Below are 13,461 nucleotides of genomic sequence, written 5' to 3'. Positions count from 1 at the left end.
ATGGTGGAGGTTGAGAGATCGTGCAAGAGAGCGCAGACGGGCGGGGGGAGAAGGAGGATGGAAGGAAGCGATATTTGTTCAGGCCCCACCAGTCGGGTGCGTGGGAAAGGAGCATTGTCTTTTGTAAACAGTAGAGATTACTAGTTTTTATGGAAAAATAGTAGGAAAGGCTTTTACAGTTATATATTAACTATCAAGCATAGAGTTTTATACAAAGGAAGAAGGAAAAGAATATACAAAATCGAAGTTGTATATTAACTATCAAGCAAAGAGTTTTATACAAAGGAAGAAGGAAAAAATATACAAAACCGAAGTTAGGAAAAGGAGGTTAGCCATGAGTAAAGAGTTGCTTGATTTTCATCTGTCATCTTGTATCCATGCAGGAGGACCTCGTCCTTAAATGTCTTCTTCCAAAGGTTGAGCTTGGTAGTTATGTCCTTCAAATATCTTGGCATTTCGTTGTTTCTAAATTTGCCACGCTGCAATGATGAACAGTTCTGTTAAGTGTGGCAACACACTTTAATTCATATGTAGTGAATCCCCAAAGCACTCCAGCACTGCTGACTGAAAGGACAACTGAAGAATAAGTGGAATGTAGTTTCTGAATGTAATTTCTTCCACATTCTGGTTGCATAGAACACAATTAAAGTCGCTGTCTATCGCGCAGTTCCTTCTTTAATTTCAGAATGTTCCTCGTGTTTAATAGGTCAATTAGCAGTAGCCAAACGAAAACCTTAGAGTTTCATTGTGCTTCTACTCTTCCAAGTCCATACGAGGGGGATCTCGGTGGAGAGTGATTCTGAAACGGTATCATGTAGAAAGCTTTGGAGGTGTATCTACCAGTTCCCCAAACGTAGTCCAGTTATCTGTGGAGTTTTCCTGTAGTTGAGAGCTATAATTTCTATATAATATCGTCTCTATGTGACTCCGTATTAGTTACGAATTTTCAAATATCTCACTACAAACTTAGAATTGATATTGATAATTACATTAGTTTCGGTTCTAGTTTAGAATCGTCACTGATAATATTATCTAGAACCGATACAGATGGCTTATCTGATTTGGATTGTCTGTATTGGTTATAGTTTGAAATCGATATTGATAACCATTATGAGCGTCGGTTCTTGGCTTGTCATCATATCATTGTCACCAAGAACCGATATTGATATTATCAGTGTCGGTTTTTAAAAAACCAACATAGTTAGTCTTCACGAATTAGCATTTTTGTTGTATAGAGTGACCATAACATTAATGTGTTATGGTGGTGTCGGTACGTACTCTTATGGAGCGGACAGTCTAGGAGATTTTTATCCAGTTTGGATGGTAGTCTAGACTTCGGATTGATACTCTTATTTAGACCGTGAACTGGTTCTTTTGTTTATTCCTTTTGGTTTTAGTCTTCTTCTGTGTGCATCCGAGCTATACAGAAATCAAAAGTATACTTTTCTTTATTTGTATCGCATTAATATAACAATAAGAGTCACTGAAGCTTTTTTTATCAAAAATTGTGCTTGTAAATGATATACAATATAAAATAGTGGTCAAAGTTGTGTTTTGTTAGCAGTGCTGCTACCCATGGTTTCAGGGTACCCTTAAAATGATTCTTTTTGCTATTGCCAGAGTTCTCGAGAGCATGCACGCTGTTCAGCCGCATTCAGTTCAACGCATGCTTCACCCCCTGGACTTAGATTAAATCAAGCGTCAGCGAAATCCAGAAGAAAGGCTCATTGGTACCCCAAGAATTCGGAAAATTAACATCTCAATTTCCTTTGAATCTTGTTCAGGATTTTGTAACAAGAAACATGTTGCAACTAGTATGAAACATAAGCCAGAACAACATTCAACACTGGTAATTACAGCACTATCATCAATATTCACATGTCAGACCAATGAAATGTCAAAGCTTTCATTCATTCTTGTCCCCAAGGCTCGGAGTCTCACATTACAAAAGGAGTAACTAAATTTCATGTGTAACTAGTACAGGAGGCATGCAGCATATCTTACCGAGAAATAGCAACGATATGAGAAACAGCGTGCAGATCAGCACATTAGGTCATACTTGCTGAAAGAAGGGGCGTAAAGCTTCGGTACATGGAAGGTAAACCAATCATTTTTTAGCGCAATCCGAAACACACTCCATAAGCATATATTAATGTACAAGATCGTTGAAAAGTAAGAACACCCACTAGATTATTTACAGCAAGACTCTGTCAAAGCAAACAAATTGTAGACACCGAAGATCAATACAGAGGCAGAAGTCGACAGCTCTACAACAGATCTACCTGTAAACACGAAAACAGCTCCCACAGAGCCTGTCATGCCGACAAATTCCAAACTCAGTCTGGATGGTCAAGGTATTTGAGACATCTCCAGTCCAGACTCGTATGTCACAATCTTCCTGCCAGACTCCATGTCCTCTAGTATAGGGCTGGTGTCTCTTAGGGCAATTCCACCATGGGCAGGAATATTGACAGTTTCAATCTCGGTTGGTCTCACGCTGTAGGAGTTTGCATTTCTACTGTTGCGTTCTTCCGCTAACTGGAAGGTGTATGCATGAGGCCAGAAAGCTGCAAAAGAAATTCACCCATTTCTGTGACATCGTACAACAATGCAAAACTCAATAGGTAACGCAGGGAAAAGGAGGTACCATCAGCATCGTAAGGATATGGGAAAAATTGCAGATAACAAAAGGAGGCAACTGTAAGACCTGGAAAGGAAAGTGGCCACGATGAGATAAAAATAATGATTCAGTATCTTCAGAACACATAGGGTAATCTACATGGAATTAAAAATGATTAAAATTTACAAACCTATAAGAGCGCCTGCAAATACATCTTGCCAGTGATGCCAGTAGTCATCCACTCGAGAAACACCAACAAGTGCAGCAGTAAGAAGAGGTAGAAACACTATGCATAGCTTTGCAACATGTCCTCTGCGATCAAAAGCTGTGATTTTCCCAGCTAAGTACCATGCAAGGAAGCCTAGGCCAGCAAAAGAGCCTGAAGTAGTGTGACAGGCAATGCAAAACAAAAAATTTAGATGATACGACCATGACACTGTAACAAAAATATCATAGAGTTGCCAATTTGAAACTTAATTTGAGCACACAAAAATTGGACCTATGTTTAACTAGGAAATCAGATTAGTATAGACAATATTACAGCAGGTAAAATAGTTAGTGAAAAGAGAGTAACTGGTACATGTATTCATGCACATGCACACATATCGGATACAACACAAATTCACTCGACTCAACTCTATAAGGCATGCCTCAATGTACCTAAAATGTACTCCAGTTTTGATACATACTAGCCCTAAAATAGTGTGTAAAATGTTCAAATTACTCTGTCTCCATTTTTCTTAGCCTCATGAATCATGCCTCAGATGGGGCTCAGAAAATTCAGCACTTAGGAGACAGTATGCTTTCATTTAAGTCATGAGGCAAGTCTAAAATCTGTCTTACCAAACAGTGACTCAATTTCAACAAGGCGGCTGAGAGCTGGCCAGTTTTAAGGTCTCCCAATAAACACCTGTGTAACATTGTCTGTAGCAAGAAATATTTCCATAACATAGGAGGCAAGACTCAAGATAAACCCGACGTCTGAAACTACTTAGTGGCACCAACTGCATGCAGGCCACTCTCTGGTCCCCAGCCCTACCATTGCAGATTGCAAAAAGCCCTCTGCAAAACAGGATGTCCTCATGCCCAACTGATGCCTTGGTACACGCATTAAGCTTCTCTGCTTCCTGATAACATGCTTGCCACCAAGCCAGCCACTTGTCTCTTATGATTGGCACTGGCATGCACGAGGCACACCACACTACCAGAGGTAGACCCATTTTTTCCCAAGAATCCATCCAGTGCTGAAATATTGTTCTTTTTTCCAAGTATTGAGTATGCAAGGGTATTTTAGATACATCAAACAATTATAGTAAACCTATTTGGGTGTATTGTATAGGCACGAGTGACAGGGAATATTCAAAGGTGTAAATGTTCTTCCTCTATAAATAGCAGCACATAGAGTTGGGCAAAAAGTGCATGGAAGTATGGAACCAATATTACAAACAAAACATATGTTGTTAAAGATTATTTGAGTACATATGCAATTATGCTATCACTTACACGAAGTGTGTCCACTTGGAAAGCTCTTGTGACCTTCCTTGATAACACTCTTTTCTCCATGGCATATAACACCAGTAGTGATATTATCATAGACCTGAAAAGAGACATGTAATGATTCCTAGATTTCGTAGAACAATAGAACATAATGCAGATCAACACAGAGGAACTTGCTACAAAAACATAAGTTTAATTTTAGATTTTTATCTTACATCATTTCCATCAGGGAAACAGCGCCAGAAAAAATCTGGACGTGGGCGACCAACACCATCCTTAAGTGCATCAGTAATCACTGCAGTTATGAGCACCGAGTATAGAATCCCTGCAAAATTTTCATTTTCAGATTCTTTTTTCCCATCTATACAATATCAGTATATTGATGGGATCATAATAAACATGTAAAATACCAAGTATGCCATAGTGCAAATCATAGAAATTCTTTTTCTTGAAGTAAATTCCACCAAAGATGGCACATGGTAGTAAAATTCCAATTAGCTGCAAATTAGAAAAACAGTTAGAGACCAGACAAGATCTTTTGAATGGCACAAAATAATGTAACGAGATCAAGCCATACCCAAAGTTCCCAGAACATACCGGAACAGCCCAAAACGGCACTGTATTGCCCTTCAAAGGATATCTCAAGTCGGTCATCATGTCCCTCCCCACAAAACGGTGAAAAGGTTCAATTATATTCAACAGTCCGTCTATGACAGCAAGGAGGAGAAGTATTATCCAATCATACATGTGCAATCTTGCCAATTTGGTTCCATGGGACTTTATAGTGTAACACCCTAACTGGATATCTGCCATTGTATCCTATAAAAATAGAGAGCGAGACAACACAACCAGTGAGTAAAGTTCAACAACTGCTGGATCGGAATAGGAAGACAATACATAATTATATTTGTCATGCCAGAAAAAGTATTCTGTTCTCAGGAAAAAAAAGGACAAACAAAATAGGCACAGGATTCAAGATTCTATTTTCGGTAGGTTTTGACAACTTCTGATAACTTTAAAAAAAATTGAACTTTCGGATGTTGGCAAACCCAACAATGTTTGAGACCTTTCAAACAAATTTGCAAAAAATAAATAAATATATCAAGAACATCTAGCCTGTTGCACTTAGCTACTAACTAAACTGTTAGGATGCATCCCTCAGATATTTCTTTTTACTGCCATATCCCTATCATTTGAGAAGTATGAACAAAAGAAATACTTGTGTGCTGGTATAAGCTTGGTCATCCGCTAAACAAAAAATTCAGGCGACTAACCGGCATGATCATTATTAGTCTAGGAATCTGGGTTGCTCACACCAGACCAGACAACTTAGAAAATTTTCAAGTTCCCCAGCAACTCATGAGGCATACCAAAGTAAACCAACTCCGGTCCTTGACAGTTCATTTGGACATAGAAATATGTCCAAAGATTATAAGCAGTTCTGTGCAGACAATCTGCCCATTATTTTTAAAAAAATCAATAAGGACCTCATGAGTGTTAACTTTGTATAGAATGACAAAAGAAGGATGATTACATTGAGGCACAATGGGCACTATATATAGAGGTGGATGGTGGAAACCCTAGACTAGGAGATGACTTTTATACCCTTGACTATTATACCCTTAACACCCCTCCTCAAATGCAACGTGAATGCAATGATGTTGCATTTGAAGAGTGGACACTAAGCACTAGACTTATAAAAAATGATACATCCGAAGTCCGATATTGAAGATGGTGTCGAAGAGTGCAACTCTTGAACAATGTCAATGTAAAACAAACTCCTCCACAAGAGGGTATCGCCTTCACGACTCGTACTTCAGCAAATACCTCAAATATGAATTTTTCTTTGGAGACTTTGAACACGACGAGAATAATGAGATGTGTCAAATCAAGCCAACGAGAGAATAGAGAAATCACTGCTGCAAGACGGCAAGTAATGAGACAATATCGTGATGACAATGAAGGGGGCCATTGGTCATGATGTGTAGCAAGACGGCTACGAAAGGACCAAGAAGGCAAGGTCGCATCAACAATGACGACGATGGAATTAGCCAAATCGACGGGACTCAGCTGACCACAAAACAAAAGAAGCAATTAGCTGACTAACAAAATTTGTGGACACCCACGGCTAAGACGAACTGAAAGAGTATATATGTGTACTTTGATGGAGACTTGAATGAATGGATGCAGTAGAAAACATGAAATTTGAACTAGAAAAATGAAAATAGAACTCAACATGCTACAGCAGCAGCAAGCAACAACCACTAGCAGCAGATTTGGACGCGGTGAAAAACAACTTGAGCAGTAGGGGAAGAGACTCAATGACAGCGAAAGCGACAGCAGCCCTAAGAGGCTGCAACGATAGAGGGCGCGACGATGAGCAACGACGACTTGCGGAAGATGATGGGAGACTTGGCGACTGTAGATCCAATACGTGCGTGATGAGGACGAAGAAGCACGCAGGATGGCGCGCGATGACGGCTCCCAATAGTAGCACCACAATAAAGAAGAACAACACTTGACAGCCCATGCAAAAGCCCACATCGAGATTCATGGGCTTGACAAGAAACAAAAGGCAGTCGTGCGCCATGAGCCCACGACTAGGAGGTCGAGCTGAAGGCTACGGACGACCTCAATACGGAAGGGGGGATGTCCTTCTGATGTCGACGGCGATCGGATTCAAAGCCTCTGCAATAGGTATCGGATGGGCTGGACAGATCTGGCACGATGGCAGGTAGAGGTGTGACGTCAGGCGGAGGCGCAATGAGCCGCGACAAGCGTGGCGGGCCCCATGGCTGCGAACCCATGACGACGCAGCGGCCGGATCCCAATGGCTGCGGGTGGCGACCAAGACAAGCGGGCGGCCACACGACAAGACCACGACCCTGCAACTGGTGATGGGAGAAACATGCGGTTGGAGAGAGAGGATGGATCGTGGGTGGACTAGATTAAGATCTAACCTAACCCTAACCAGGCTCTGATGTCATGTGAACTTTGTATATAATGACAAATGAAGGATGATTACATTGAAGCACAATGGGCGCTATATATAGAGGTGGATAGGGAAACCCTAGACTAGGAGATTACTCTTATACCCTTAACAATGAGATCATAAATATCCTAAACTAAGATCTCAACTCATATGTTAAACTCATATTCAAACAAATTAGTGACAAACAATTTGCAAAAAATGATATTTCATTAGGTTAACAGAAATCATAAAAATCAGCAATTTTTCAAGAATGCCAGTAGCAGATTGCAAGAACTAGCATCAATGCCACTGAGATATAGATTACTTTGATGTATAATCCTCCCTTGTTGCTACTTGCTAGTCGCCATCATCTATAATTTCCTAGAAATGTTTATCCTGGTTACCAGCTAAGTTTTTATCACAAAGAAACAAGAAGGCAACTATTCACCCCCTAATGAGATTGGATGCTCTACCAGAGTATGACAAGGCAACTATAGACAGGTAATGGAGATAGGAGATAAATAAAGTAAAACAGAAGCACTGTATGGACCTGCTGCTTTGACCATAGTAAGGAATTGACGTGGACATCAGAGGTGTTCCATACTTCCATATCATTATTAGGCTTGTATTGTCAGCACTACTAGGCAATTTTTGGGATGGGCGTCCAAAGACTTGTATTGTCAGCACTACTAGCCCGTAATACAAGTATTTTTTTTTCTCAAACACGCAGGAGAGTTGCGCACTTTGTATTATAGATAGAAGAAAAGAGCTGGTCCCTTTACAATGCCCCTAAAAGCAGTAGCAAACTAACACAGAAAAAAAAAACCGAAAAACAAGTCATAGCTACACACACGCCAACTGGCCAAGAGCGAACTCCAGCGTCTAGCCATGTCATAGAGCCGCTAGCCCCCTCACCCCCGTCGAGATCCATAGGCGAGCTTCCACAGATATTTCTTGTAGAACAACCTCCACTCTTGGGGTAGCGTCGTTGAATACGCAATCATTTTGATGCTTCCATAACCACAAAGCTGCAAGGATGATCAAGGTGTTGAGTCCTTTCCGCATGTCCTTGACTTCCCTTTGTTGTGCTCAGCGCCACCAATCAGCAAATTTATCATCGACATTGGATGGTGCGAGCTGCTGCAATCCAACCCGGTTGAGAAGTATGTACCACAATTCTCGAGCGAAGATACAAGAACACAAGATGTGCTAAACCGTCTCGTCCTCTTGGGTCACAGAGGGGACAGCTCTCCGGATGAGGCATACCACGACGAGCCAAGCAATCCACTGTCTAGCAACAATTGAGGATCGCGAACCAGATAAAGAACTTGCAGCGGCGTGGCGCCCAAGATTTCCATAGCCGTTTCCATAGTTCAAAGCGTGTATTACAATGAAAAACGAGAGATAGGATGACCGTGTGTTGAATTGGCATGAGGGATCCTGCAGCCATGTGTGATGATCGGCCTCTCTAGGATGCAGCACAAGATGCTAGAGAATATCCCATAGCTGTAGGTACTAAAACAAAGCCGTTGTAGATAAGCCTCCTTTTATATCACGTACCTAGCTACAATCTTCCAAAGCATGAGATCATCCGCTAAGATTGAATCCGTCTCGGTATGAAAGCTATAAGTGATGGTGCCAAGTCTTGGATAGAGTTAACATAAATCCAGCGATCAGTCCAAAACAATGTGGTGGTGCCATCACCAACCATTGTTATGACTGAGATCTCAAACAAGGCCTTGGCATTGGCATTCACCAGTAGAAAAAGGCTTGCCCATGGTCGGTCTGGCTCAGACTTCTTTAACCAAAGCCATCTCATCCGTAGAGCCTAGCCCAATTTTTGCAAGTCATGAATGCCGAGTCCGCCCAGCTCCAAAGGGTGACACACTTGCTGTCATGCGACCAGACAATTGCTCTTATTAGCTTATTTTCTTCCTTTCCAAAGAAACCACGATGCATCTTGTCTATTGCCTTTATCGCCCATTTAGAAATGACCCTCTGGCTAAGGGGACGGGATGCCAAAGGTTGCAAGAAGCCTTCCTCACTGGCCTTGACAATCATGGCATTTAGAACATCCATAGTGATGATGAATAACATTGGAGAGAGCGGATCCCCTTGTTGTAACCCTCGGCGATGTTCAATTACTTCTCCAGGCTCCCCATTGACTAGCACTCGAGTGCTTGAAGTAGAAATAAGAGCACTGAGCAGGTTGCACCATTTATTGCTCAAACCCAAGATGAGAGAGTACCTCGAGCAAAAACGACCAAGACACGAAATCAAAAGCCTTACAGATGTCCATCTTCATTAGGATCCTTGGTTCTTTTTGACGATGTAAGAATTTCGCCGTCTGTTGCACAAGCAAAAAATTCTCATGGATCGACCGGCCACGCACAAATGCACTTTGATTTGGGGAGACGATGGTACTGAGTCTTGGGGCGAGCCGGTTTACCATTAGCTTGGCAACAAGTTTCATGAAGCTGTGTATAAGGCTTATTGGCCTATAGTCCTCTACTTGGATTGCCTTCGCGGATTTGGGTAGCAAGGTGATCAGTGCTGAGTTTAAGAGACCCAACCGGCGGCCATCTCCACGATGCAATCCGCGCAGCGCGCAAAGAAGATCAGATTTGATGATTGTCCAACACACCCGATAGAACTTGCCGATGTACCCATCAGGACCCGGTGCCTTGTCAGGTGGGAGCTCCCGTATCGTAGCCCAGAAATACTATTCTTAATGTTTCCAAAATAGTTCGGAGTTCAGCTGAAACCCCAAGCCATAAATGTAATCTATCTCATCTCTCCAATACCCTCGTATTTGGTGCTCTTCTCTGATGTCGGCCGCCTCCCCAGGCTCTCTCTCCATCTCTCAAGGATGAGGGGCACAGGGATCCAGCTACCGCAATTCATCTATGTGCTCCCTGCAACGACGACGCATCTCCACAAACCAACTAAGTAGCAGCACCTCCCTTCTCTAGTCAGCCCCTTGGGTTCCTCGGAGAGGAGGCTAGTCCGTGTTGCACCGTGTCTGGTGCGTGTCGACACCGGGATACACATCGACGTGGCAAAAAAATTCCGGACTCGCGTGTCCCGGTAACATTGTTGTTCACGCGCGGTTCTGTAGCTTCTCGCGATACTGTAGCGTGTGGTCATATAAGATTATTAGAGATAAGTTAGTAGTTTAAATCAGATAAGAGTTAGAGATAAGTTAGAGTTGGGTTTGAATTAGGACTTTGTAAGCCGGCTGGCCAGCTATATTCACACGACGCCAGCCGTGATTAATCAATAAATCAATCAAGAGAAATCAATCTTGTTCATAGTCCCCTTCTCCTATGTCTTCCCTAAAGTTCTAAATCTCCTCAATCTATAGTCTAATCCCTCCCCTAGCAGCAAACGCAGCCCGGCTATCCTCCCAGTGGTGTTTACCCTAACAACAGTACTCATGGTTGTGCCAGCATTGATAATTTATATTCATTTTCTCTCAGTCCTTCAGGGGAAAAAAACAAAGAAAGTAGAAAAAGAATAATGCATGTTTATTATGCAGAGCATGTATAATTTTATTTCTCAGAGGCAAACAACGCATGATATTTTTTTTAAAACGAAAGCATACTAAAAGGAGAACTTCAAATAATCTGGAAATTAGTACACATAAAAGACTACAAAGATTGACATAATAAATATTCAACTAAACCAGGATAACTAGAAAATCTCACTTGAAGTAGATGACGAACAATTCAGCAAATTAGGATGAGCTTTTGGATGACGAACAATTCAGACAATTTCATGAAGCTAGCTAACTCAATAATAAAACGAGTCAGGTATGGACAAAATAAAGGGTTGATAAAAGCTTTTGGCTACCCACTAAACTCAAATTCAGGTAAGAACACATTGCACAAACCTCCAAAGTTGAAAAAACAGGGCAGCTGGCTGAACTGAACTTTGGAAACTTGAAGACAACCAACACTTCAAGTTGTGGAACAACGGTAAACATCCCAGAACCATATTAACTTCAACCCCAAGTGGACAAAACTCATTGCAACTGATTCGACAACTGATCCTTGGAAAAAAAATAATATATACCCATGTTTCTCATTTGACCCGTTAGATCAACTGAATAAATTATAAATTGGTGTCCAAAAGCTAACACATCCAAATGGTTTGAAGAAGCCGAATTCAAGCCAATTGGCACCAGCACAAAGTAGTGACACTTTCAAGATTGCTAACTGGTACCCGTTGACACCAGCTACCTATTGCCACCAAGACAAAGATATGTCTCTGTATTCTAAGTATAACCAATTGCTCTTTGTTAAGATAGTAGGAGACAGATTATCTCGAAATTCTTTTCAGGATGGAAGGGTTCCCTCAAAATGTCTTCCCTTCAACAAATGGCATTTGCCTACTACTCAAGTTGTGCTCTAACGTTTTTAAGGTAGCCCATAAAAATATAAAGCTGACTTGTGACATCACAAAGTCAGACTGGAGTACAAATGGCCTGAATTATGAAATCCCATCTATACTATTTATTCACCCCCGGACAAGTCTCACAAATACCTAGAGCTGAAGAACCCATGCCATCAACTCCAAAAGCACATCCGCATCCACTAGAAAAGAATATCAGCAGAAAGATCAAAATCTTCTTTCTTTTCGTTAAAATAGAGTCACGAACTGACCTCTCAATCAAAGAAACACGACACTCAAAACCCCCCGTAATAATCTAAACTGGAGCAAGTCGTAAACTAGATCAACCAAGGACTCGCGATGGAACCCAAGACGCTACACAGCAAGGGGCACATAGCATGAACGCAAGGACGGAATCACAGGGAGCAATGTCGTCAGATTAACTTTCGCAAAAAAGGGGAAGAAAGAAAGAAAGAAACTGCGGTACAGCTTTCGCTGAACTGAAGAGGAAAGGAGAAGGAATCAAGAACTCACGGGGCAGTTCCGTCCCCCGCGGCGAGAGACCAACGGCTCCTTGAGGACGCGCTCGGCGCCGCCCCAGATCGGCGCCTCCTCGCCCTCGACTCCTGCCAGGAACACACAGAAATTTTCCGCGCCCACCTCAGAAGGATGTACTAGTGTAAAGAAAAAGCAATAAAGCAATAAAGGAGAGAGAAAGAAAGATCCGCGTCCGAGCTGCTCTACTCCGATCTAGTGAGGTCAAATCAACAAGGAGCACCTGGAATCTTGGTGATGGTATTTATCGCTGCCGTCTCCCCCAATCTCGATGGCAGCCACCGACCAACTGCTACTTTTGGTGGTTTCTGCTGCTGCGCTGAGTTGGATGGGATTTGGTGGCGTATGCATCCGGTAGTGGAGGGTGGGGGACGACGACGAAGGGGAAAGCAGGAGGGGCATAGGGGAGGTTGCCGTCGAAGGGTCGTTGGGTGAGGGAGGATTTGTTTTTTTTTTTTTTTTTTTTTGAGCGCTTTGCATGCGGGAGGGTTGACCGGTTGGGCTAAATCTACTTGGTGGGGGTGGTTCAGGGTTTTTTGAATTTGAAATCATCTGGTGTAATTAGGAGTCGACGAAAAGAAGCCTCGCGAGCTGACTGACCTCGATGTATTTCATAGCGAATGGAGTTAACGTTTTAGTTTTTTTAGACCTTTTTCAGTAGATATTTTAAAAATTTATTCTCTATAATATTATTATAATATCTCTAACACTATTACAACATCATTTATTTTTTCATCTTCAGCAGCTATTATATTTTCTACTTTTTATTATTTTTTATCTCTCCTCGGGCCTATAATCATCCTCAGCTACAGTGATGCGGATTCTTTTTCGGTCGGCAGAGCAGAGCACTAGCTCGACGCCGCCGAGCCCCCTCGATCGTCCTCCTTACCCTTTGTCGCCTGGATCCAACAGAGAAGCCACACCTCGAACTCGTCTATGACCTCCCCAAGCTGAAGCTGACCCAAGCTCTTGCCGCCCGCGCCTTCCTCTTCCTCTCCGACAGCCGTCTCAACCGTCCTCCTTGCCATCTGCAAACTAGATCCATGTCGTCGTCCTGAGAATCCCGTCGCACCTCAAGAACCCATTTCACCACTACAAGGTGGAAACCGAGCCACCACCTTGAACCCGTCTTCTTCTTCCTCACCTCCGGCTAAGTGCCACCACCGTCGCGCCCACTCTCTCTCATTATGGTGAGTCAAGCTCTGTTCCTTTTCCTCCAGGAGCACCTCCTCCACATCCTTCACCTTCCCCCACAAATCAATTGCAAGAAGCCACGTCCTTCCTCTCTGGCAGCAGCGCCCCTATGCCACCGTCACCACTTGTTGGTGCCCCGTCTCACGGAAGCATCCCAGACCAATTCTTCTCAGCCACACCATCTCCATGACACCACATAGCTCCTCGAATTCTCGGTTGTGCCGCAAGTCAC

At 42.6% G+C, this 13,461-nt stretch overlaps 1 protein-coding gene across 3 annotated transcripts; it reads right to left on the bottom strand.

Moving 5' to 3' along the window:
* Nucleotides 1–2,042: 2,042 nt before the first annotated feature.
* On the bottom strand, nt 2,043–12,466 carry LOC133901689 (lipid phosphate phosphatase 2-like). Of its 3 annotated transcripts, none has more exons than XM_062343137.1 (9): nt 12,207–12,466; nt 12,015–12,107; nt 4,715–4,936; nt 4,528–4,615; nt 4,333–4,442; nt 4,124–4,217; nt 2,811–2,999; nt 2,648–2,707; nt 2,043–2,567 (listed from the first exon to the last, which is right to left on the bottom strand). In XM_062343137.1, exons 3-9 carry the CDS (start codon nt 4,928–4,930, stop codon nt 2,350–2,352), a joined length of 975 nt encoding a protein of 324 aa, XP_062199121.1. In that variant the 5' UTR covers nt 4,931–4,936; nt 12,015–12,107; nt 12,207–12,466; the 3' UTR covers nt 2,043–2,349. The 3 variants fall into 3 exon arrangements, with proteins under 3 accessions (XP_062199121.1, XP_062199120.1, XP_062199122.1); XM_062343136.1 differs by having other exon boundaries at nt 12,015–12,106; nt 12,259–12,466; XM_062343138.1 differs by lacking the exons at nt 12,015–12,107; nt 12,207–12,466 and having other exon boundaries at nt 4,695–4,831.
* Nucleotides 12,467–13,461: the final 995 nt, after the last annotated feature.

Source organism: Phragmites australis, chromosome 20 (assembly GCF_958298935.1).
Source record: "Phragmites australis chromosome 20, lpPhrAust1.1, whole genome shotgun sequence".
In the NCBI taxonomy this organism is placed as follows: Eukaryota; Viridiplantae; Streptophyta; class Magnoliopsida; order Poales; family Poaceae; genus Phragmites; species Phragmites australis.
Note: the sequence above shows the minus strand (reverse complement) of the source record. Positions and strands in the feature narration are given on the sequence as shown.